The following is a 25,413-nucleotide window of genomic DNA, read 5'->3' as shown; positions in this document are numbered from 1 at the left end:
TTGAGCTTTTTCAAATCATTCTATTAGGAATACTGACTAAGAATCAAATATAATTTTATTAAATATATAAGGGTAACTGGGTAAATACATAAAATAATTCTTATATTTTTATCATTTAGACATGTTAAGAGGCATTTATTTTTATATGATTTTATTAAGATTTGAACCCCACTCACATAGATAGGAGTAAAATTAAATTATTGTTAGACTAAATAATAAAAAAAACTAAAAATCAATTTAGGAAGTTGGATGTTAATTGTCCACTTGGTTTGCCCTTTTGCCTTTTTCTTTTTGGGTGCCTTTGACTTTTTAGTTCCATGCACATGGGGAGATCCTTATAGTATAACTATTGTATATTTTATCCAAACATAAAAATTTAAATTAATTTTAAAATCTAGTTTCTAATTAATCTTAAATTCACAAAATTCAATTTTTTTAATAGAGGGTGAACAAAATCAAAATCAATTTTTTATATTTACTTTTTTTAAATTAAATTTAAATGATTAAATAAACAAACTTACTTGAAAACTACTAATTCAATAAAATTATTTTTAACCATAACCTATCTCTATTACATTTACAAAAGTTTAAAAAAAATCAATTAGTCCAATCGAAGAGTAGAAAAAGGAGAATTTTAAAATATATCTGAAGTACAATGTCAGTTATACAATAAATAAATAAATAAATATATATATATATTAAAAATTAGTATATAATTAATAATTATAAAAAATTTAACTACATATATTATATTTATGTTAATTAATTACATTATATTCTATAGTTCCTCCCAAAGTAGGCTTGCATTTTAAACTATCTATATATGTTATTAGATAATGGCAAACCCACAGCAGGTGGTATCCATTACTATCCTTATCAACTACTCAGAAGCATTAAACTTTATTTAAACTATATATGTGTGTTATTAGGTAATTTAGTTACCTTCTCATTCAAATTTGTTAGGTTGTGTGAGAGTATCTTTGTTAAGCGATTACTATGTCATTAATTGTGCAAATATACAGAAATAAAGACAGTTACTCGCCCTTAACATGTTTAGATGATAAAAATATAAAAGCGATCTTTTTCTTCGTTGTTTTTACCCCTGCTTGAAAGGGTACTATTTAATTTATAAGAGTGAGCTACTTCAGATCATCTAATTGGGAAATACTCCAATGCAATTTCGTTAAACATGCATAATATAATTTTTTATAATTTTTAGTGCAAATATATAATTTTTTTATATTTTTGTCATTTCAATACGTCAAGGGAGAGAGTAGATATAACTACATTTTTCACATTTTTTACTTAGATTCGAACCATATTCACATAAGTGGATAGAGTAGATTAAATTACCTAAATTTTGAAAAAAATATTATAAGCAATATAATACATTAATATGCATTTATATAAATAAAAGCACAAAATTATCGTGTAATTACATAATCTTTTGCATCATAACAAGCAACTACTCATAAATACTGAATTTTATTTAAACTAGCTACGTTATTAGGTAATATAATTATTTTTCATCCAAAGCCGTTACCCTTGTGCTAGGTATCTTTTTTAAGGATTACTGTGTCATTCATCATCTTTTAAAAAATAATAATAATAAAATAAAAAGATAATTATACCCCTTAACATGTTGAGCTTCAAATCATTCTATTAGGGAATATTGACTGACTGAGAATTAAATGTAATTTTATCAAATATGTAAGGGTAAATATATAAGATAGTTCTTATATTTTTATCATCTAAACATGTTAAGGGGTATTTATTTTTTATATTATTTTATTAAAATTTAAACCTCACTCACATCGATAGGAATAAAATTAAATTATCGTGAAACTATATTAAAGAAAACTAAAAATCAATTTAGGAAGTTGGATGTTAATTCTCCACTTGGTTTGTCCTCTCGCCTTTTCTTTTTGGGTGCCTTAGACTTTTTGGTTCCATCCACATGGGGATATCGTTATGGTATAACTACTGTGTATTTTATCCAAACATAAAAATTAAATTAAATTTTTAAATTTAGAATCCCATTAATCTTAAATTCACAAAATTCATTTTTTTTTAAAATAGAGGGTGAATAAAATCAAAATCAAAATTTAAATATTTATTTTTAAAAAATTAAATTTAAATGATATTGATAAATAAACTTACTTGAAAACTACTAATTCAATAAAATTATTTTTAGCCATAAACTATCTCTATAACATTTTACAAAAGTTAAAAAAAAATCAATTAACTCAATCCAAGAGCAGAAGAAGGAGAATTTTAAAATATATCTTAAGTACAATATCAGTTATATAATAAATAAATAAATAAAATTATGATATATATATATATATATATGGGTCCGCCTAAGTTACATTTAACGAAACTTACGGTCGGCCTGTGCACTGTCATCTAACCCCCTATTTGCTATGTTATTTATATTTTATTCATGATATTATAAACTTTTTGAATTGTAAAATTTTGTTTAACCCCTTATACTCAATTTTATTTTATTGAAACCCTAGAGTATGAATTTGCACCCATAATTTTAAATTCTCACCCTCCATTTAATTAAAAAATATAATTATTGTTAAATGAGTTATAATTATAATTATTATTTTATTATAATCATAAATATAATTATATTTTAAAAATAGATTATTGTTATTACTAATAACAAGAATAAAAAGTATTATAATTAATTAATCTATTGACAATAATTAATAATTTTTTATTAAATTGTTAATAATAATAATTAATGATAATTATTATTAATAAATAATTTTGAATAATAATAACAATAACAATAACAATAATTAAAATACAAAATAATAATTATGATAAAAATTAATTAATGATTTTATAGTAATTGGTTACAATTTAACTCATTCTAATTTTGATTCTAAAACAAAATAAACACATAAATGGTAATACAGCTCATTCTAATTATGATTTCTTCAGTTTAAGTAAATAAATTAAAATGATTATTATTATTATTCACTTAATAATATATTTTCTCAAATATTTATTTTTATTTACTTTTTTTTAACAGCCAATATATTTTCATCGAGTTAAAATTGATCTACATCTTATTCTATGTAAGATTTTACAAAATGTGATTATTTTCAAAAGTTAAAAAAAAAAAAACAATCTACACACACACACACACTCTCTCTCTCTTTAGAAAACATTTCAGAGAAAAATAAATAAATAAATAAATAAACAAAATAACATTATAATTTATTTACTTGAACTGAAAAAATCGTAATTAGAATGAGCTGTATTACCATTTATTTTTTTATTTTGTTATAGAATCAAAATTAGAATGAATTAAATTGTAAACCAATTGTTACAAATTTTTTAATTAATTTTTATTATAATTTTTATTTTGTATTTTAATTATTATTATTATTCAAAAATTAATTATTAATAATAATTATCATTAATAATTTAATAAAAAAATTATTAATTATTGTTAATAAATAAATTAATTATAATGCTTTTATTATTGTTATTAATAATAACAATAATCTATTTTAAAAATATAATTATATTTATGATTATAATAAAATAATAATTATAATTATAATTGATTTAACAATAATTATATTTTTTAATTAAATGGAGGTTATTTTGATAATTTAAAATTATGGGGTGAATTCATACTTTAGAGTTTTAATAAACAAAATTGAGTATAAGGGATTAAACGAAAATTTACAATTCAAAAAGTTTATAATATTCATAAATAAAATATAAATAACATAGAGCATAAGAGGTTAGATGAAATTTCACAAACCGTAAGTTACATTAAATGTAAATGTAACTTAACCGGACCCTATATATGTATATATTATAAAAATTTATTATATAATTAATAATTATATAAAATTTATCTATACATATTATACTTATGTTAATTAATTATATGATATTCTGGTGTTCCCCCGAAAGTAGGCTTGCATTTTACATAACACACGTATGTAAAACTAAAAAGATACCTCAGTTTGAGCCGCCATCCAGTCAAACGCACGAGCTTTGACCCAGAAAAAAAAAAAAGAAAAAAAGGAAAGAAAAACACAAAAATTTAGCACAATGTCTTGTCTTTTAACACGAACACACTCTGTAGCACCAATCCCTTGCAACATTTTTCCACGGTCAAACCTTCCGCTTACCTTCCCGGAAACCTCCTCCAAGTAAACAAATAAAACAACTAACTTAAAAAGGTATTACAACATTCAGACCCCTAACGTTTTTAGTATCACAAATAAGGATATCTTTTTCTTTCTATGTCAAATAGGTCTCATGTGAGATGCCCTATCGATGTTGTGTCAAATTAGGCATTTCAAGTATTAAAAAAAAATAATAATAATAATAAATTAGAATAAATAAATTTGTTGTGTTTGAATAAGCATGATTTGATGCTTTTTTTTCTTTTTATTAAGGTACTTCCGTTTTAAGACAATGATTAACATTATTTATTTAATAAATTTCATGATTGTTTCTTATTATTTCTTATTATTTTTTTCATTTTAGTGTTTTTGTTGATAGTCAACCAATACTATGAAAAATTATTTTTCTCATTAAAATAATATCTTCACCAATAATAATTAAATGGGTCAAAAATATTAAGTTTGAACTATATTGAAAAAAAAATTTATGTATTATTTTCAGATCTAGATTTCTAATAGTGTGATTATTTTTCTCTTTAGTTAAGATGATTCTTAAGTAAACAAAGCGTATACTATAAATCAAACATTAGATCTAACTTTACAACATTTTTCGATTGCTTATTTACCTCTCTCATGTGACCCTATGATAAAAAGAAAAAAAAAATTAACACACAACAATAATAAGCATTGAGTACCCATGTGATACAAACAGAGAAACTATGCTATTCATTAACATATCAAATAAATACAAGGGGGCCAGTGGTATTATCCAATAAATGAATAAATAAATAGTGACTTGTTCGATACGTGACCATTGTTCTTCTTCTTCTTTTCTTCCTTCCAAATTAATTTTCCCTTTTCAATTTCTCAAAGCTCTCCCTATCTATCTCTTAAAAAGCTCTTTGGGTCAATCATACTCGCTTCTCAATTTTAATGGCCTCTTCTTCTGGTAACTTAGACACTTTAACAAACTCACACCATCACCACCCAACAAACAACTTCACTTTCTCAACACATCCCTTCATGAACCCCACTTCTTTCACTGATCTTCTTACATCTTCCGCACCGGCCGATCATGCTCAACTTCATAGCAATAACAGCAACACAACAACAACAACAACAACAACAACTCATGGATTGTCGGATCGTATAGCTGAGAGAACCGGGTCGGGTGTGCCGAAATTCAAGTCTATCCAGCCTCCTTCATTGCCCATCTCCCCTCCTTCACTTTTCTCTCCTTCTTCTTACTTCTCTATTCCTGCTGGCCTCAGCCCTGCTGAGCTCTTGGACTCCCCTGTTTTGCTTAACACTTCCAACGTAAGTTTGTTCTTCTTTGTATATACTCATATGTTATCATGTCATGTCTCTGCTTGTTGGTTCAATTGGTAAAATCTTTCCAGGATGGTATAAGAACTCCGGGGTGTGACACCTGGATGGTAAAAGAGTTCTGGGGTTCAAATTCCGGGATTCGACCCCTGGATGGTACAAGAGTTTTGGGTTCGAATTCCGTTCACGGGGGTGGGCCTGAGAAGGATTTAGTTTATATTTATGTTATATTGAAGATGAATTTTTATCTAAAATCTGGAAGACTTGGGTTGACTTGATAAATATGATGAGAGGTCTCTGTTTTCTTGTTCTGTTTTGAACATTTTCTCAGAGTTTTATGATGCTTGTTGAGTTCTTGACATAATTAGATTGATGGGTGTATATATATTTTTTAATTTTGGTTATTTTTTGTCTTGATGTACAGGTTCTGCCATCTCCAACAACTGGAGCATTTCAAACTTTCAACTGGAAGAGCAATATTGGCAGTAACGACCAGCAACGTGTTAAACAGGAAAACAAAAATCAATCTGATTTCTCATTTCCAACACAAACAAGGCCCAACACAACATCATCAATTGTATGTAACGTAATTTAAATCCATTCAATTTAAAGCTACCTCTGCCTCTTTTTTTTTTTTAGACTTTGTAAAATTGTTGTTGTCTGTTAAATTCTCACTAATTGGTTTAAATTGATTTATGTTTTCAGGCACAGCAAAACCAACCATGGAATTATCAGGAATCCACAAAGCAAGATGTGAAATTGGCACAGAGTTTTTCAACAACTTTGCAAAGTAACAATCAGAGCAACAGTGGGTTCCAATCAGATTTTGGAAACTACCAACACCAACAATCTCAGCCCATTAGAGAGAGTAAAAAATCTGATGATGGATATAATTGGAGAAAATATGGGCAAAAACAAGTCAAAGGAAGTGAAAATCCAAGAAGTTATTACAAGTGCACATTCCCAAGTTGCCCAACAAAGAAGAAAGTTGAAAGGTCATTGGATGGGCAGATAACTGAGATTGTTTACAAGGGCAGTCACAATCATCCCAAGCCTCAATCTACAAGGAGATCATCGTCATCCTCGGTTAATTCTAATGCCATCCAAGCATCTACTCAACATTCAAATGAAATACAAGATCAGTCATATGCTACACATGGAAGTGGACAGATGGATTCAGCTGCAACCCCAGAGAATTCTTCGATATCGGTGGGAGATGATGACGTTGATCAGGGTTCACAGAAGAGTAAATCAGGAGGAGGAGGAGCTGGAGGAGGAGATGATTTTGATGAAGATGAACCTGAGGCCAAAAGATGGTAGGCTTGAGTAATCTTAATTGTTAAGTTATTAAGATAACTATTTTAAGAATACTTGTTTGGATTAACATTTGCTTGCTTGATTTTATTCAGGAAAATTGAGGGTGAAAGTGAAGGCATTTCAGCTCCTGGAAGTAGAACAGTGAGAGAACCAAGAGTTGTTGTTCAAACCACCAGTGACATTGACATTCTAGATGATGGGTACAGATGGAGGAAATATGGCCAAAAAGTTGTAAAGGGGAATCCAAATCCAAGGTGAATATCTTTTCTCTTATTCACTTTAAATTATCTTCTTCTATTTGGATGTTCTACTCTGGATTGTAGCATTTGTAAGTGACATCTACCATGTTTTTCATCATTGATGGTTCCTTTTTCACTGTAAGTTAGGACTTCTGGATGTTACTATGGTTTTATGTAAGACTTTTTTTTTTTATATAAGGTTTAAGTTTATATACCTTGAAAGGTGGATTCTGTTTATAGGCTTGTTTTAAAGGTGCCTAACTGCAAAGCAAGTGCTTTAAACCTTTTAGCAGCAAATGGCATGCATATTGCTTTTATCCCCAAGTTTCAGGATTCACTTTCTTAGGAATTAACACTTTTCTTTTATTGAGTTATGGTAAGTAATCTAATTTTGTTATGTAATTAAAATTGCAGGAGTTATTACAAGTGTACGCATCCAGGTTGTCCAGTGAGAAAGCATGTTGAGAGAGCATCACACGATCTTAGAGCAGTGATCACAACCTATGAGGGAAAGCACAACCATGATGTTCCGGCAGCTCGCGGCAGCGGCAGCAGGGCTCTGCCGGATAATAGCAGCAATAATAACCATAACAGTAACAGCAATAGTAACAACAACGGGACACTGCCCGTAAGGGCATCGGCAGTGGCTCATCATCCTAACAACAACTCGATTCTCAATCCTGTTCACAATCTGAGGGTATCCTCATCTGAAGGCCAAGCACCCTATACCCTCGAAATGTTGCAGGGCAGCGGCAGCTTCGGTTTTCCCGGATATGGAAATGCTTTGAGGTCTTATATGAATGAGGGTCAGCAGCAAGACAATGTGTTATCAAGAGCCAAGGAAGAACCAAGGGATCATGACACATTCTTCGAGTCATTGCTCTTTTGAAACTTGCACAGAATTGGAAAGATTTTACAGTTACTACACATTTGGAAGGGAGTTAGACTGATAGAATTCAGAAGAATAAGAATATTACCTTCATTTGTTAATTGCATTCTGTTTGTTTGTTTGTTTGTTTGTATATTTCTACCACATTTTGTAATGTATATTCAAAATTGTAGGTATATATACATATAGAAGCTTCTATTGCTTATTTTTCTTAATATTGTTTTGAGGCCTCTTTGCTAGAACCAGAGAGGCTCAATTCAATTTTGTATTTGTATTGAATTACACTTGCTATTAAATCCATTTTTAAAAACAAAGAAATTGGAAAAAAAAAAAATTGGAAAAAATTGTCGTCTTTATGTACCGATTCTATACATCATTATAATTTAAATTAACCACGGGATTTGAATTCAGGGTTGGTTTCATTCTTTGTGCTCACTGTGATTCGTTAGTTATTAAATAAGAATCTGTAGTTTTTTTTTTCCAATTTTTTTTCGAAAGATATAGCCATAGATAAAGTTAAATTAATTTTTGCAACTCCTTTTCTCTCTCCTCTAGATTCAAATTTGAGTGGCTGATAAATAAAGTTATTTCACCGTATTCTTGGGAGCTAAATCAAATTTTTTTTTGAAAAACATAATAGAAAAAGCAAATGAATCCAAATTTTTAATCCTAATTCCTAGCTCTATACTAAATTTGAGGAGTTCATAAGGAATTGTTTGTGAAACGTGTTAAGTCTGAAATTTTATTAATTTTATTTTTTAAATTTATTTATTTATAATTTATTTTTAGATGTTTATATTTAAATAGAAAAGTAATTTTTTTTATTTTTTCTGAATAAAGAAAAATTTAAATAAGAAATAAATATTGAATTCTAAAAATATCTTTAAGAAAATATGTATTTCTTAAACTAAAAAATTCTAATTTTTTATTTTAATTTATAAATATATAAATATCAAATAATCATATTTAAAATTTTCTTTATCTATAAAAATAATATAAAATATCACTTACATTTAGATATTAAAAAAAATTAAATAAATATATCATTTAAATGTTTATATTAAAAATAAATATGCCATCCAAACACACATATTTATTAAAATTCGTTCAGACTTTAAAAAATTTTAAACTCAATTAAAATTCTGACAAAATAAATTGCTATCCAAATCGTGTTAGCAATTGTCACCGCTAATTCGTTAAAAGTGAGGGGTCCCACTGGGTCCCACACCAATGTCACTGGGTGGTCACATCTTCTGGAGATTTGACCAGTCAAAGATGAGGAGCTGAGGTAAAAGGTTTACTTGCTGTACAAGTTGGTCGATGTCAACCGGTTTGTTGGTTTCACATTTGGATTGTACCTTCCGCGTTGCTGCCTTTTGGTGGGCCATTTTTGATATTTCCCTAGAATCATCATCTTTGTTCACATCATTCTTATAGTTTTCAAAATTTCCTTTAATGGTTATTTATTTATTTATCTTTTTAATAGGCAACAACTAGGCTAGGGAGTAGGGATGGTCTAATTTAGAGTAACCGAATGTGTGTATATATCTACAAGTTGGGAAAACTTTAGATGCAATTGTGGTACTGTGTCACAGTTGCATCTAACCGTTGGATATCAGTGGACTCCACCAATCCAACTGCATTCAACGGTTAGATACAACTGTGGCACGGTACCACAGTTGCACCGTAGCCTGATCCCTAAAAGTTTGGTTACATGCATATGTTACTTAATAGTAAATAGTTTTCTTTATTTGATAATCTGAGTTTGAATTTTAAACAAGTACAAAATAACAAAATTTTATTTAGACTTTACTCAATTCCCGATTAAAAGATAATTATTACAGTTGAAATGTGTTGGATCCAATACTTATAGCAATAAGCTCTACTCTTATTTAGTCGGGCCATATTTTTTTAATATTATATTATGTAATATGTTATAAATCTATTCATGTGTATGAAGTTTCTCTTGATCTTCTTATTGTATCATAAATTATTTATTCGAAAATTTACTCATAATTTTACAAAATTTTAAAATTAATTTATTTTAATTGGGATTTATAAGTGCTTTTGTAATCAAATTAATAGCGTTCACAAGTTATATAGGTCAATTTTTTTTTTTACATAAATTTGCACAACTAATGATATCTTGACGTGAAAAAAGATATTTAGGACCGAATTTTCAGCATGTCGAAGTTTATATAGAAAGGTTTTGATTTTCATTTATATAAAATTAAAAAAATTAAAAAAATTGAGAGCAAATTAATAGCGGTAAAAGTGATATTTTGTAATAATATCAATTAAAAAAAATATGATTCTCTAAAATTTGGTAAGATGTTTGATGACGTTTTCTTTTTGTTAATGTGCGTGAGCCAAGGAGAATGAATGGCAGGCAGTTTTGTACGGCTTAATAAGGACAAGATTCATTTATTATTATTTTAAAAAATAAAAAGATAAGAAGAAGAAAAGACATTTACGTGATGAATACGCTGCATTTAAACAAAAAGTAATAGCCCAATGGTCCCATTTGGCGCTGCCCAGTGCCCACCACTAATGCCGACTCACCTAACAGGAGGACATATCCATTTTGTGTTTTATTTCTTAATCCATGTTTTAACTTTTAGGCTTAATTAATTAGTTAATTTTAGTGTTGCACTTTAATTAATTAATTAATCTCATTTTAACTTCATTGCAAAGACCTGCGGCTTAGACTCTTGTTTAAATGACTGGAAAATCGGAAAAATGAAAGTCAATGACAAAGTTGATGGAGATCCTCTGTGGCCTCTTTCTTTGTCATTCAAGTAAACCTCCAAAAAGTTAGTAGGTTGAGCACGACTTTCCAATAATAAGAAAATATTAAAAAAAAGGGAAAAGATTTTAAAATGGGTACATTATTACAATATATCGACGAGCTAATTTTATTTATTCTTATTATGAAATCTGTAGAAAGACAAGATTAGATCAAGGAGTCTATGCGGTATATCAAAACACTATACAACTTACACATTTCAGATGATCAAAAAAATTAATCAAAATCGATAAAATCTGATTATCTGATAGTATTCAAATTATGTGGCATGCAATCACATCCTACATCAAGAATATTGAAAATTTAGATTTTCACAAAGATTTTTGTCTACAAAAATCGTGGTGAAAATTATGTTAATTGTTATATTAACGAGTAGGGTTGGTACAATCTCATGGTGTCCACTTGATTCAAATGAAGATGATTATTGCAACCTTTTCAATGAGGTAGAAGAATATAAGAAAAATTTGTTACGACAAGGTATTGGTTAGAAAAGCTATTAATTGAAGAATCTATTTTAAAAAATTGGAGTATTTGGAATCGATAAGTTATAGTTACTAGTTAGTGTAAAATCTTTTCTACATTGATTTTATCCTTATGTCACATTATTTTTGTTCACAGTGTGATTTTGTTTAGAACATTCTACATTAATGTTTCATTTTTTTAAAAACTTGCTTGGAGTTATTGTTTCATTACTGATTCATCACTTAAATCTATATAATTTTTTAATTTATCAAGACCTTCTTTTTTATATTGTTTAAATTTTCTATTATTTTTTCATTTTCAAGATTTTCAGTTCTATATGCACATTTTCTAATTGACATGTTCATTATTAAACAGCAAACAAACAAACATACACTTTTTTCTAGAAAGTACAAACCTTATATATATATATATATCTCTAATGGAAACAAGAATAATTAAAAATAAAAATAAAAATATAGAATAATGGCCAGTTAGAAGTTGAAATGGTAATGACAATGCGTACCAGTCTCAGAAGAATACTGATTTTCTTTCGCTTAAGCAGTGAGTCAATGGCTAAATTAGGAATTTGCTAAGTAAAAAAGAAAAAAACATGTGAATTTAAAATGGCAGTAGAGAGAAAATAAAAAAGAAAAAAGAAAAAGCAAATTGCTTAGAATTTTGCAAAGCTGTATTCAAGTCCTTTTAAAGCTTTTAAACTTGCATAAAAATATGTAAAGTTTAATTAATTTTAACGTTGGAGTATGGCAGCAGATTAATTGCTTGCAATGAAATTCAAAGCTACTAGAATGTGAAGAGTTAAATTTCCTGAAAAGTACTAAAGCCAAACTTAGAATAAAATGCACAAAAAAAAAAAAAAAAAGGTCCAGAACTTTTTGTAAACCAACATATCTGTATTAATAACAAGGTGAGCTATTGTTACAAAGGACCGAGATTATAAGGTTGGTTATGCACTTCTTGTCCATTGATCTTCTCGAAACTTCAAGAACTTTTTGTTCTCAGGCCTTGCTGGTGTCTTGTAGCTCCAAAATTCGAATACAAACTTTGCCGCTAAGCATTTCTCCATTGAGACATTTCATCGAACAATTTAATACTTTTGTCAAACACCTTCTGCTTTTACTTGAATGATGCTTAGTATAATTTCTTAAAGAAATTAGCTGAATTTCTCTCTTAAATTTCTGGTAATCTACGATTTACTGAATGCTTTTAAGTTCATGCCTACTTTCTTTCGGTTGCTGTTGCACCACCAAAACTGAAAACTCATCGTTTGAATTCACCAGCGTGTCTCCCAGAATCCCTAGCTCAGGGTACTCAATCCATTCTGAAAGACCTAATGTAGCCTTACAACACGGGTCGTGATTTTTACCAACAATGAACAAATCAAACGTTTCCGCAAACGCTTGTATAACTTGTGTTGTTCCTATTCCATCTTTCACAATCTCCTCTCTAAAAATAATCTTATTCCCTACCATACTATCTTTAAACTCATCAAATGCTTGATTGTCAAGCTCATGATCATCCGGCATCTCTGTGCTAGGTCTATTCTGATCAGTTGTTATAAACCAAACTACAGTGAGGCTGGTATTTGGATGCTCAGCCATGCGTCTACTGTATGCCAACGCCTCTCGATCATCAGCACCGCCTATGAAGAGCATAACGATATGATACAACAATTCCCCCGTATATACCGGCCGGTTGCTCTTGTTTTGGCCTCGGTGAACAAGTATCCCAACGGAGCAAGGAGCCTTGTGAAGTACATTTCTATTCAAGGCTCGTATCGAAAGGTCAGTTGATTCCAATATGCCACCAACTCCCCATTGTTTGTGAAAGGGAACAATTATAATGACTACCCTTTTGTCAAGTGCAAGTGTGCATACATCATCATGCATGGTTGCATAAGGAGCAATTGTAGTGAAATGTTGAACCACAACATGTCCGTAATAGCATCTTTGAAATTGAGTAAAGGCATTGATAAGTTGAGTTGAAGAAGCCGCTTCACTCTTGGTTTGTTGATGGTGCGGTTTAAGAAATGCGGTGACACTGCCTTTCAACTCCATAAGCTGAAGCACAAAGGCAGCAATGGGACTATTTCTTGTTGGATTTGACACTTCAAGGAGACTTATTAGTGGATTCACATTTTGTTCTTTGTGTATGCAAACCAATATTCGGAGACTGTTTTGCTTGGATTTACAGATTGCCCTTCTCACGTCTAATTTGTATCTTCTTGACGGGTCATAAAGGTAACCCACGATAGTTGTTGAAATCCCAGTTATAATCACCATGTTGGTTATCATAATCGCAAATATCTGATTAGTTATGATCTGCGCATAACACAATCCACTAGTTGATATATGACAATATCTACATAACTGTACTCTAAATTAATTGAAAAAGATTTTCTACTTAGGCTAAATGCTTCTCTTACCTAGTTAGTCATTGTATTTTACTAAAACCCCCCTTTCGTTACTTGTAATTGTTGAATCCAACTAATAATTTTGTAAATTAAAAACTACTAAATTGAGATAACAAGACGTATATAACATGAAACTAGTAATTTTTTTAAAAATACAAATTATAAGTATCTAAATTATACGGATTAAAGAAGCATTTACCCTTCTAAATAAAATAGAGCAATAATATTTAGACAGATAAAAACTGTGATAAATAGATTTACTTATTACTTCTCTTTTTATTAGTATTCTGTTACTTTAATATTTTTCAATAAAATATTTGGAGATTAGATATTTACCTTCCTGTCCTTCCACATGCAATAGACGGCTATCTCGGCAATTCCTCGGCAACACATGATGAGAGCAAGACACGAAGCTTTCAAGAAAGACATGCCAAAGAACAGTGATGGTACGATTACACCTGTGAACTTCCCTAAATAGGACATTAAGATGATGAACTCGATCTTTATAAATGATTTCTCATTTATGAGATATAATTCCATTCTTATTCCACTCATAGCACAAAAAACAGGAAGCAGGAATCCTGATGTGAAAAAATCAAGTTTTTGTACTAATTGTGTGCCTAATGGTGGTCCATCTGGTAAACACAGGCCAAAAAAAAAGGCAGTTAATATGGAGTTTTGGCCAACAAGGGTACCCAAAATTGTAGTTACCAAAACTATACATATTGTTATTATAAAGTGATTTTGATTCATAGATTCTTCCTCTGAGTTTTTGCTGACTATCCGCATTGTTAATGGTCGCACGAGAAAAATCACAATGATGTAATAAACGATTACTACTAGAATTATATATAATGGTTTTATAGTTGTTAAATTATCCTGAGAATCTCTAACACTCAACAAAATCATACTAGCACTCCAACCAAATATGTGGCTAACAATTGTGATGGATGCAGCCAAGCGACCCAGCTCTGAATTTAGCATTTTCAGTTCTTTAAGGAGGCCAGTTATGACAACCAATGAAGTCATGGAATTAACCACCACTGAAGCAGCGATTGAGCTTGCTGTTTCATCATCTAGATGGCTTGTTCTTTGTACGATTCGGAAGCTTGACAAGCCAAACACTAATGGTAGTAATGTGCTTGTGATACCAATTATCACTGCTCTTTTTCTTATGTGCTTTACTAATCCTAGATCAATCTGCACTCCTAACACGAATGCGTGTAAGATCATGCCAAATTCAGCAAAAGTTCTAAGCACGTATCTACTTCCCATTGGAAACAAAGGAATTTCACGCAGAAGTGAGGGGCCCATTAATGCACCACCCTGGAAAAAGCAAACGCAGATAATCAACATGTATAGCTAGATTGTAAAACACAATACTCATAAATGAAATCAAAGAAAAATGCTATCAGTGGTGGGAGAAATTCCACAATATATTATAAGTAATACAACTAATTAATGAAATATGTAATTAAATTTAACGCGAATATCAGTTGTATGGTGATTTTTAAAAAATAAACGAACACATATTATATCATCATTTATTTATTATATGATTGACATGACATCTTTAATATATCTTAGAAATTTTCCGGTTTTGTGACCTTAGAATTCAAACTCCGGTTATTAGGTAGACAGAGGGTGAAAGCCACTTAATCATGGCCTACGAACATAATAATGTACGCTATCTGTTCATATCCTACTGGACAAGAAATGTCTAAAATATTGAATTTTATAATTTAAATCACGTCATTGCACATATATAATTAATGATTTCGAATTCAATTGGTTGGCCAGACAAGGAGGTCGAAAGCAAGTCGTCCGCATTCCGCACCCCAGGGGCATAATATTAACGTATGCTATCAATTCGTTCTGCCATTGGACAACAAATGTCTGAGACATTGATACTTAGAAATTAAGGCATGCAATGAACTTACAATAATCTGTGCCATGATTGTAGTTTGATGTAAAGGTCGAAGCAAAACGTATACAGCTCTGGTGGATAAGAAGATGAGAACCATCTGCAGCAATAGCATTGGTGTGGTGAATTTAAAGGGATTATGATGCCAAATGCCGTGGGAGTTGATTTGATTAGTATATTGGCATGTTAGTATAAAATTCATAACCTTATTAGGAATCGTTTCGTTTAGCACTTTTGGATCCGACATGATGGTAAGATTGAAAGATCTTGATTGAGAGACAAAATGAACAGAAAAAAAAAAAAAAAAAAGAAAGAAAGAAAGAAAAGATTGGCAGAATATGAAAAAAAAGGAAAAAAAAAAACAGTTAAAGAACGGAAAGGGAACAAGCCTAGAGAGAAAACATATATGTGGGATGGAGCAAAGATTTAGAAATTTGACAGTTGACAAATGCCAAGGTAGTTAATGGTTAAATTTGGTCCGCGAATTTGACTGGAAGAACAAGGTTCTCATAACAAATAACTCTCTCTCTCTCTCTCTCTCTATATATATATATAACACGCGCACCGTCATGCACCATAACATGCACAACAGCATGTCTTTGATCAATAGTCATCTATTAAGTATCGAAAGCAAGATACCTACTTAATTATTATTTGATACATTTATAATTAATACCAAAGAGTAAACACAGAAGAAAAAAAAATTATCTATTTATCTTTGCAAAGTAATTGCATCGAATTCTTTTCTCACTCAATAAGAAATATGCATAAACACCAAAGAGCACGTAGATCAATTGACATGGGGCTGTTCTAACTTAACGAAGGTCCTCGGTTCGAGATTTGAGAATGCAACTGCGTTAAATATTTGTTGAGAAAGATTTACCACCTTAGTGGTCCTACCTGACTCGAATCTGAATTACTCGAAGCTCAATGTGGTCTTCGAATACCAGATGATTTAATTTACTAAAAAAAAAAGAAATATGTATAAACATATTCAGTGCGGACATGATTATTTGAACCCTCTAAATTACTTATTAATGAATCTATTTGTTTAATAAAATTCTAAATTTTAAATTTTATTATCTAAACTTACCTAAATATCTAATACACTCTTGGTAAAAGAATTTATTTTAATAATTGTGTTTATATGTTTAAATTTATTATACCAAACAGGAAAATATTGTCTAGATATATTTGATCGAGCAAGGACAACAATCTTCATTATTTATTTTCAAGCAAAAAATGAAAATGTGCAAGATTAACCAAGGGAAACATCGTTTGGGAATTAAAAAAGAAAAACTCTGTAAGAAATAAATTAGATGATGTTACAAAATTTCAAATTATTTTTCCTAACCTTTAATTAAAATGGTGGTGGCTACTTTGTAATTTTTTCTTAATCTTTTTCTTTATCATAAGAAAACGTACAATAAATTAGCTATATGATTAGATGATTGGATAGTGAAGAAATGTGACAATTTGAGCTTATATTGATTGATACGATTGTCTCATTAATTTTCATTTGCATATGTATGAATTTTATGAGTTTCTAAGTACAGTAGATCCTATAAATTAATATTTGATAAATTAATAATCTCCATTATATAATAAATTTTTACGGTCCCAATTGGGTCAATGGACTAAATTAATAATTTTGATAAAATAATACTTTTTTAAAAAAATCTTATATAACTTTGTGGTCTCATTCAAATAATAAATTAATAATTTATTGAAATTACAAAGTAATTGATTGTAATATTCTAATTACATAAAATATAACTCTATTGTTACTTATTTATATAAAATGTAACTCTACTATTTACTTGTTTTTTCTTAAATTTAAATTAAGTTGAATTTCATCTCTTATTTTTCTTATTGAATATATAGTTTAATCCAGATTCAATATTGATATAATACATTAAATATTTAGTTATTAAATATATGTTAATTGAATTGTAAATAACTCTATAAATTAATAAATTATTAATTATTTAATATCTCTTTTAATTAATAAATTTTATATGATCAACCCTATTAATTTATAAAGGTTGTACTGTAAATGATTTAGTAACTGTTGATGCTGAAATCTGATCGCCCTTTACCTGACCAGATCGTTCCACCAACGCTTGTGTGGTCAATGGAGAAGATACCGCCGTCTCTCTACTTCAGCAATTTCCCGAGCTCCTAGGGTTCGAATCACCATTTATCTTCTTTCTAAGCTTGCGTTCACAAAAACATATCAGAGACGCCGATGGTTTTGCCGGCGTAAACCGTCCAAAGCTTAAGTTAGCACAAGGTGTTTACGGAAAAACTATGTAATTTAAATTGTGTGAACTCCTTATAATGTTCTCAACCTCACGTATCTAAAAGATTTGTATGGAATGTAATCTGGTTTCAATTTGGTAGAGTTTTCCCTTCCCTCTCAATTTTTTCATCCCTTTCTTCATCGGTCTCTTGGCTTCTTATAGCCATCATCCCACGTTTTCTGAGTATGCTTCATGCCCCCCATTTTCGGGTGATGACAGACCCTCATGGGTCTCCAACCACCGAATCGTGGGTAAACGTGGGACGTCACGTTCTCCCCAGCGGTTCGGGGCATGGCGAAACTGTTGCGATTTCGTGAAATCATGTCCTCTTTCTTTGGGTGATGAGCATCTGGTCGGTACGTATCTCTGGTCGGTGCTCGTTTCTAGTTGGCACATGTCCGTACACGATGTTTTACCAGGACTCTGCTCGTACCATTCAGCTGGGGAGATTCGCTTCAGTGTGAGGGATGAGGACATAGCCGATCTGGTACTTTTCATTACTCACATAACTGAGCTGGTCATTTTCATTACTCAACAGTAACTACAGTAACTACGTAACGTAAGCTCAATAAACACATGCATGCATATTTATTGTTCTGCATTATCATTTTGAATGTCTAAACTTTCAGGTCTAACCTTTCGTAAATAACATAAATTAAGCAGAGCTAATTAATTTTCTCATCAAGCTAATAAATTACTTGCATCGCCATTTACACAGAACCAAAACCAGCCATGTTGATTTTTCTCCACAGCTTCTACAAAATATTCACAAACCTGCAAATGCATGCAAAGCAGTAAAACAACAGTCATCTTAAGTTCTGAAAAAGCTCATGGCTGTATTAACCAACAGCTTACCTTGTGGAAATCAATATTCAATGGTTTAAGTTTGTTTCATTGAGTAAAACACATGGAATCATAATTCGAATTGCCTATAAAAGAATAGAAACTGCATATATGCCTTAACCAATGAAGCAAGAGAGTAGCTCTTGCACTGGATACTATGCCAAGGTCTTTCTTGTATTCAAATCAATATCACAAAAGATTGGTTCTTCAAATTAAAATCAGATAAGGAGAGTTACTGTTACCGAGAAATCAAGTCAGAGGTTAACTTCTTCCCTTATCAATGACAAACTCAACAATATTTCTTCTACAAACCAATATACCGATTATAGAAATTTATTTTTTTATACTATTTTTTATTCGGACCTAAGACTGTAAAGACATCACGCGAACTTCATATCCATTAAGACACATATAGTTATATTTTCAATATAACTCTAAATTTGAAATTGACCTACACATTCAATGTGCCAAATATATTGGTTCATGCATATGCAATTTTTGGCTTATAACGAACATGAGCAACATTATTGTTTTTGATAAGCATTGCAAGACTTCATGCAACTTGTTGACAATTAGGCAATGAAGTGAAAATAGCACTTAGGTGCAAAAGCAAATAGGCCAGTAAGCATAAGGATATGGAATCACAAACACAAATTAGAAAGTACGTGCAAAAAACTAGAACACAAGAATCTGAGTTCCTGAAAGTAACTAGAAATGCCTATATTGGAAGCAACAAGAAATCATAACCCATAATCTTTGTAGTGTAAAACTTCATTCAAGCTTCTTATCAATCGCTTGGTCGGCTGAACTCGATCTAGCCACACTTAGTCAAAATCTATTTAGATTCTAGCCCAAAAGTTCACCAATATAGAATGGTAGAGCTTGAAATTCAGTTATCTTAATCTTAGATTTTCAGTTGTTAAGAATTGAAGCAAGTTCGATAATTAGGCAGTAGGCATTCACAAGTCAAATCCTAGCATCTTTGGATTTTGCTCATGCATCCAATTTATATGCTTTACAAACACAGCCACTTGCGTTTACAAACAGGGTTACGTAAGTATTTTTTGATCATAAAATAAGTGGCGTTTGTAATGCCTGCTTTTGCAGTCACGTTAGGGGTTACAGAAACTCTCTTTTCTTGTGACGGCTAATTAATGAATGAAGGATAAAAAATGATAATACAGCAGTATTAAACAAAACCTAATGAGATAATAGAATGAAAAATTAATTAAAGTTGGCTATGTTGCAGCTAATTCTCGTGGCTATATATTGTCATTGAAGTTTCCATAGCTCCCTGTATTGTTGCTATATATCGTTGAAATTAAAATTTAAAAGTTCATAATTATTACCGTTGTCGTGGATGGTGACTTCGACCGTATATGTGACCCTGACAATATTAGAAAAAAAATTAATTTTAAGGCTGTCAGTAACATGGAATTTTAAAAATTTTCACCTTTCCGAATTCAAAGATTGATCGAAATTAATATTTAAATGATCTAAATTTTCAACAGTACTGAATGTATCATTAGCATCAATAAAATTCACCTTATGAAGATTTGCTTGAGAATGAGAAATGTTGGGAAAATATGCTCTTTAAAAGCATATGTGTTTATTTAATTGTAATAAACAATTTTTATGATTAATAAAATAAATGAAGTATTTTATTCAAATATTTTAATTGCATTAATATTTGTATTAAAGTCTATTTAATCATATTATATGTATTTATGTGATCACCATGTGGATTCACAGAAGACATAAATACAAGTTATCTTATGATTAAATAAATTTAGTTCGCAGTTGATAAATAAAGTTGGGCACTTTATTTAGGTATAGACTGTAATAAATTCATTGAATGATTTGTCTTAATCATGTATGAATTTATTGATGTAGTACGACTACATTGAACTGGATCACATATGAGATTTAATTAACTTTGTAATAACTGTCAAACTTATTAAATCTCATAGGCGTTGATTTTACTGTAATCTTAATCTTGAGTTAATTATGATTTCATGATTGTAATTGTTATTCCATTTGAGTTACCAATGGGCACGACACATCCTTGTGGTCAAGATTACCCGGTATCTTGGTGGGAGCAATTATGAGTATTGGAGTTATGGATTAACAATATAGAATTTGTACAACACATCTCTTGATGGGTTTTCGGCACTTGATCATAGAATTCTCTGGCCAGAGTGTGTCAACATATTTAGTATGTTGAAAATGATCATTAGAGAAAACCAGTAAGGATCAAGGAATAAGATGTTATTAAATTGATTGGACAATTGAGATATCAATTTAATTAACGATGTGGTACAAAGGATTGTGCAGTAAAGAAATCAATATGGCTTCGGACAAATTATTATTCGAGCATACAATTATGGAAGTCAGTTCTAATCTTTTAGTGGAGTATATTTGGAATTAAATAATTGGGCTAGTTTAATTACAGGCCTAATTATTGTAGCCACTATTGTATGTTCCCAAATGATCTCCGGGTTAGCTCATTTAATTGATTGCACAACTACTAGACTAATAAGTAAGATAACTAGCTATTTGGGTTAAAAGCCTAAATATATCATTTAGTGGGAGGCTCCATTTAATTAGCTTTTGTGTAAGGGACTTTATGTTATTTTACAAGGTGGGTCCCCTATTGAAAAAGCAAATAACGTGGGTTTTATTTTTTGATTATTTGGAGCCTAGGGTTTTCACTAAAGGGTGATATAAAAGGCTTATTTTTCTCTAAAGAAGAAAAGCGAAAGCTACTTTTACAGATCAGAGAAAAAGATTTTTCTCTCTATTGTTGAGAGAAAATTTTTCTTGTGCTAGTTGCTTTGGTAGTGATAAAGGCGCCCACACGTCAAGTGCAGATCGAACCTGAGTCATAACCTGGAAGATCATTGGTGACAGTTCGTGATCTAACAAGCGTGGTGGTGACGGATCGTGATCTAACAAGAGTGGTGGTGGCGGATCGTGATCTAGGAGCTTAAATCACTTCAACGGAAAAATCCAAATCAGATTTTCAAGGTACGATTTCTAGATTACAAATTCCTATATATTATATGAGAGCGGTCCTTAAAAGATTTTATAAAAATTAAAAACCTGATTTTTCCCCAACAAGAAATTGATGGCATTATAATTTTTGATTGTTCATAAATTATGTTAATCTACTTCCCAAAATAAAATGTTACCTGTGAGCTAAGAAATTGAGATAGATATGAACCTCGCTATTCTTTTGTTATCTAATGCAATCAATTCACAAATCTCACAATTGAACGCCGCAAAATTATTTTGGTTATCTCTGAAAGTTATTTATATTTTCCGCCCTAATTGGTAAATCTAAATTAAAATAAATGAGATGGGTTTGGGTATTATGGGAAGAGTGGTTTTACCTAATTTAAGTACCGTATTTTGAAAACAAAGCTTTGTTACTATTGATAAACATGTTAGGAAATTTAAAATGAAGATCGATTTCTCTTTTCTATTTTAAAACTATTTATCTATGTGAATTAAAAAAGTTGAGATTGCTATTGATTACGTGCCACAGAGGAGAAATTGAATATGCCTGATTGCTAATGAGCGTTGAGATGATCCCAACATCTCCCAACTCGAGGAATTGATCTCTCCCCGAGTTTTCACTAATTCAGAGCTTCTCAAAAAGAAATTAATTTTATTTTGTCTAGCAGATGTAAGAATATGCGATAAATGGTGCACATGATATTGGCTAGGTAATTAAATAAAGTAGATAAGTCAATAATTACTACCCATTTAAGGAAGAGATATTGTTATAAGTCATAAGTTAAAGTGTATAACTTATTTGGTTCTTTGATGACAAGAAATGTTTTGCCTATTGTGATGTTCAAGCTATCACGAGCAAGGCATGTGATTCAGTCAATGAATTCAAAACGTCATTGCTTGTAGGCGTTTTGGCTAAAGATTAAGTGATGCATGTGATGAAGCACGTGAGGAAGGAATCAAGTTTGTTACAAGGTCGTCGTACACGTGGCAGAATCTGATGAAACCTGGGTTTGGAGACAGCAGCCATATAAGCTGATTTTTCAGTCAGTTTCAGCATGGTCTTTAGAGCTTTCTAGAGATAATTAAGAGAGAGAGAGAGAGAAAGAGTTATCTTGTTCGTTGTTAGTTTCTCTGTGTGTGCTTTGTAAAAATACTTTGAATCATCAATAAATCTCATTGTGGTGGCTTCTCCCATTGATCTAGGTTATGTTCATTGCACAACTGAACCACATAAAGTATGAGTTCTTTTTCTGTGTGTGACTGCATGTTAGTTTGTTCATTTTCTTGTTTGTTAATCATCTCAAATCTTGGTTAAAGTTCTTGGTTCGTTATTAAGCAAGTTAGAGCATTCATTTGTTCTTATGCACCTTTATTTTTCTTGATTGAGGTCCTAAGCAGTGTTTGATAGTTTGATCGTTTGACTATCTAAACACTAAAATAAACAAAGGAAAATTCTACGATGTTGCGATTAAAATTACGATATTAATATTGTCATAGATATAAATTCTATAAACTACACATAAGGTTAGTAAATGAAAGGTATAAAGGTGGTAAATTGGTGTTTTAAGATTGCAAACAGAATAAATACATATAAAAATAACATTACTTGTAAATCAACATTAGACTTTTTTTTAAAAATAGTTTATTTATTTAATTTGTTTAAGTAAAGAAAAAAATTACTTATCAATTGAAAACAAAACATTTGTACTAAAAAGAATTATAAATTTTTTTAAATTGGTTTAACCATAAATTTTATACTCATGCTAGGATATTTAAAAACTTTTTTTTCCTCATTTTCTATCATATTATTTGTTTACTATACAAGTTAATTAACAAAATTATTTTTCTTGATGTAGATCAAGCTGAAATAAAATAAAAATATTCATATATTACTAGACATATATGAAATATCAATAAAATTGGATCTAACTCTTAATTTTATAAAAATTTATGAAGTTTCAAACTTTTCTTCTTACTTATACCAAAAGATCATTTGAGACTGTTGTCGATGAGGTTTAGAAATTTTTAAAATCACTTATCTTACAAATGACTTTGAAAAATATAAAAAAATAGTTTTCAAAATTTAATTTTGGGAATAAGTTTTATCTTTAATAAAATTTCGTATATATCGTCATAGATATTACATAGAACCAAAATTATCATTCTTCATTTTAGAAATAAAAACAGTAAATTGTGAATTTTTATTTTACATTTGTAAGTTTCTATTTTTTTAATAACTCTTATAATATTTACTTATTTTACATGTCATTTATAGGTTTTCTATTTCATTTATAGAATTTATATGTTATTTTACACATAATGTTAATTTACAGATTTTATGTTACATTTGTAAGTTAGATGTAAGTTTATGCTTTATTTACCAATAATACATCATTTTACCACTGTTATGTTAATCTACTTGATTTATCTTATATATACAGGTCTTATGTTTTATTTACTTAATTAATAATTTATTTTACATATAATGTTGATTTACGAGTTTTATGTTATACTGATAAATTTTTGTTATATTTACCAATAATATATCAATTTACTATTCCTAAGTTAATTTTCTTAATTTACTTATCATTTACAAGTCGTATGTTCTATTTACATCATTTATATTTTATTTTATACTTAATATGGATTTACAAGTTTTATATCATATCTATAAGTTTTGGTTTTATTTACCAATAACACACTTTTACTTTCTATTTATAGGTCTTATGTTTTATTTGCTTGATTAATGCTTTATTTTACATATAATGTTAATTTACTAGTTTTATATTATAGTGATAAGTTTTTATTTTATTTACCAATAATACATCAATTTACTACTCCTAAATTAATTTACTTATTTAACCTTTCATTTACAAGTCTTATGTTCTATTTACTTCATTTATGTTTTATTTATGTTCTATTTTATTTACTTATTTACTTATTATTTACATCATTTATGTTCTATTTTATTTTACTTTACTTATTTTACGTTCTATTTACCGATAATACCTCATTAATGACCATTGCAGATATCGTGTCGAGATTCATCATTTTTTTTTTAATTCACAATTTGAAATTTTTAAGACTACTAAAATATTAATTGACTTTGTGATGGCTGAGGTATGGCAAAGGTGGAGTCTTTTGTCACAGCCACTAACGTTTACAAACATAAGTATTTTTCGATCATAAATTAAGTGGCGTTTGTAATGCCTGCCTTTTTGCAGTCACATTGGGGCTTACAGAAACTCTCTTTTCTTGTGACGGCTAATTAATGAATGAAGGATAAAAAATAATAATACAGCAGTATTAAACAAAACTTAATGAGATAATACAGTAAAAAATTAATTAAAGTTGGCTACGTTGCAGTTAATTCTCGTGGCTACATACTGTCATTAAAGTTTCCACAGCTGCTTATGTTGCTCCTATATATTGTTGAAATTAAAATTTAACAGTTTATAATTGTTGTCGTAATTGTGGACGGTGACTTCGACCGTATATGTGACCCTGACAATATTTGGAAAAACAACTAATTTAAGGTTGTGAGTAACATAGATTTTTTTATTTTTTCAAGACTTATTAATAATTTATAAGGATATTCCTTTCCGAATTCAAAGACTGATCGAAATTAATATAAGTGATCTAAACTCTGAATGGTACTGAATGTACTATTAACATCAATAAAATTCACCTTC

General features: G+C 29.8%; 2 protein-coding genes across 2 annotated transcripts; one reads left to right on the top strand and one right to left on the bottom strand.

The window, feature by feature from the left end:
- The first annotated feature begins 4,983 nt into the window (after positions 1–4,983).
- Positions 4,984–8,202, top strand: LOC18040837 (WRKY transcription factor WRKY24). Its single transcript, XM_006431899.2, has 5 exons — positions 4,984–5,480; positions 5,914–6,066; positions 6,195–6,805; positions 6,899–7,060; positions 7,460–8,202. The coding sequence occupies exons 1-5, from the start codon at positions 5,097–5,099 to the stop codon at positions 7,932–7,934; spliced, it is 1,785 nt and encodes a 594-aa protein (XP_006431962.1). The 5' UTR covers positions 4,984–5,096; the 3' UTR covers positions 7,935–8,202.
- A 4,211-nt stretch (positions 8,203–12,413) lies between these two features.
- LOC18040836 (cation/H(+) symporter 13) lies at positions 12,414–14,908 on the bottom strand. Its single transcript, XM_024183540.1, has 3 exons — positions 14,545–14,908; positions 13,970–14,103; positions 12,414–13,541 (listed from the first exon to the last, which is right to left on the bottom strand). The coding sequence occupies exons 1-3, from the start codon at positions 14,906–14,908 to the stop codon at positions 12,414–12,416; spliced, it is 1,626 nt and encodes a 541-aa protein (XP_024039308.1).
- Positions 14,909–25,413: the final 10,505 nt, after the last annotated feature.

Source organism: Citrus clementina, unplaced genomic scaffold (assembly GCF_000493195.1).
Source record: "Citrus clementina cultivar Clemenules unplaced genomic scaffold, Citrus_clementina_v1.0 scaffold_5, whole genome shotgun sequence".
Classification (NCBI taxonomy): domain Eukaryota; kingdom Viridiplantae; phylum Streptophyta; class Magnoliopsida; order Sapindales; family Rutaceae; genus Citrus; species Citrus x clementina.
This window is presented reverse-complemented; position numbering and strand designations above follow the sequence as displayed.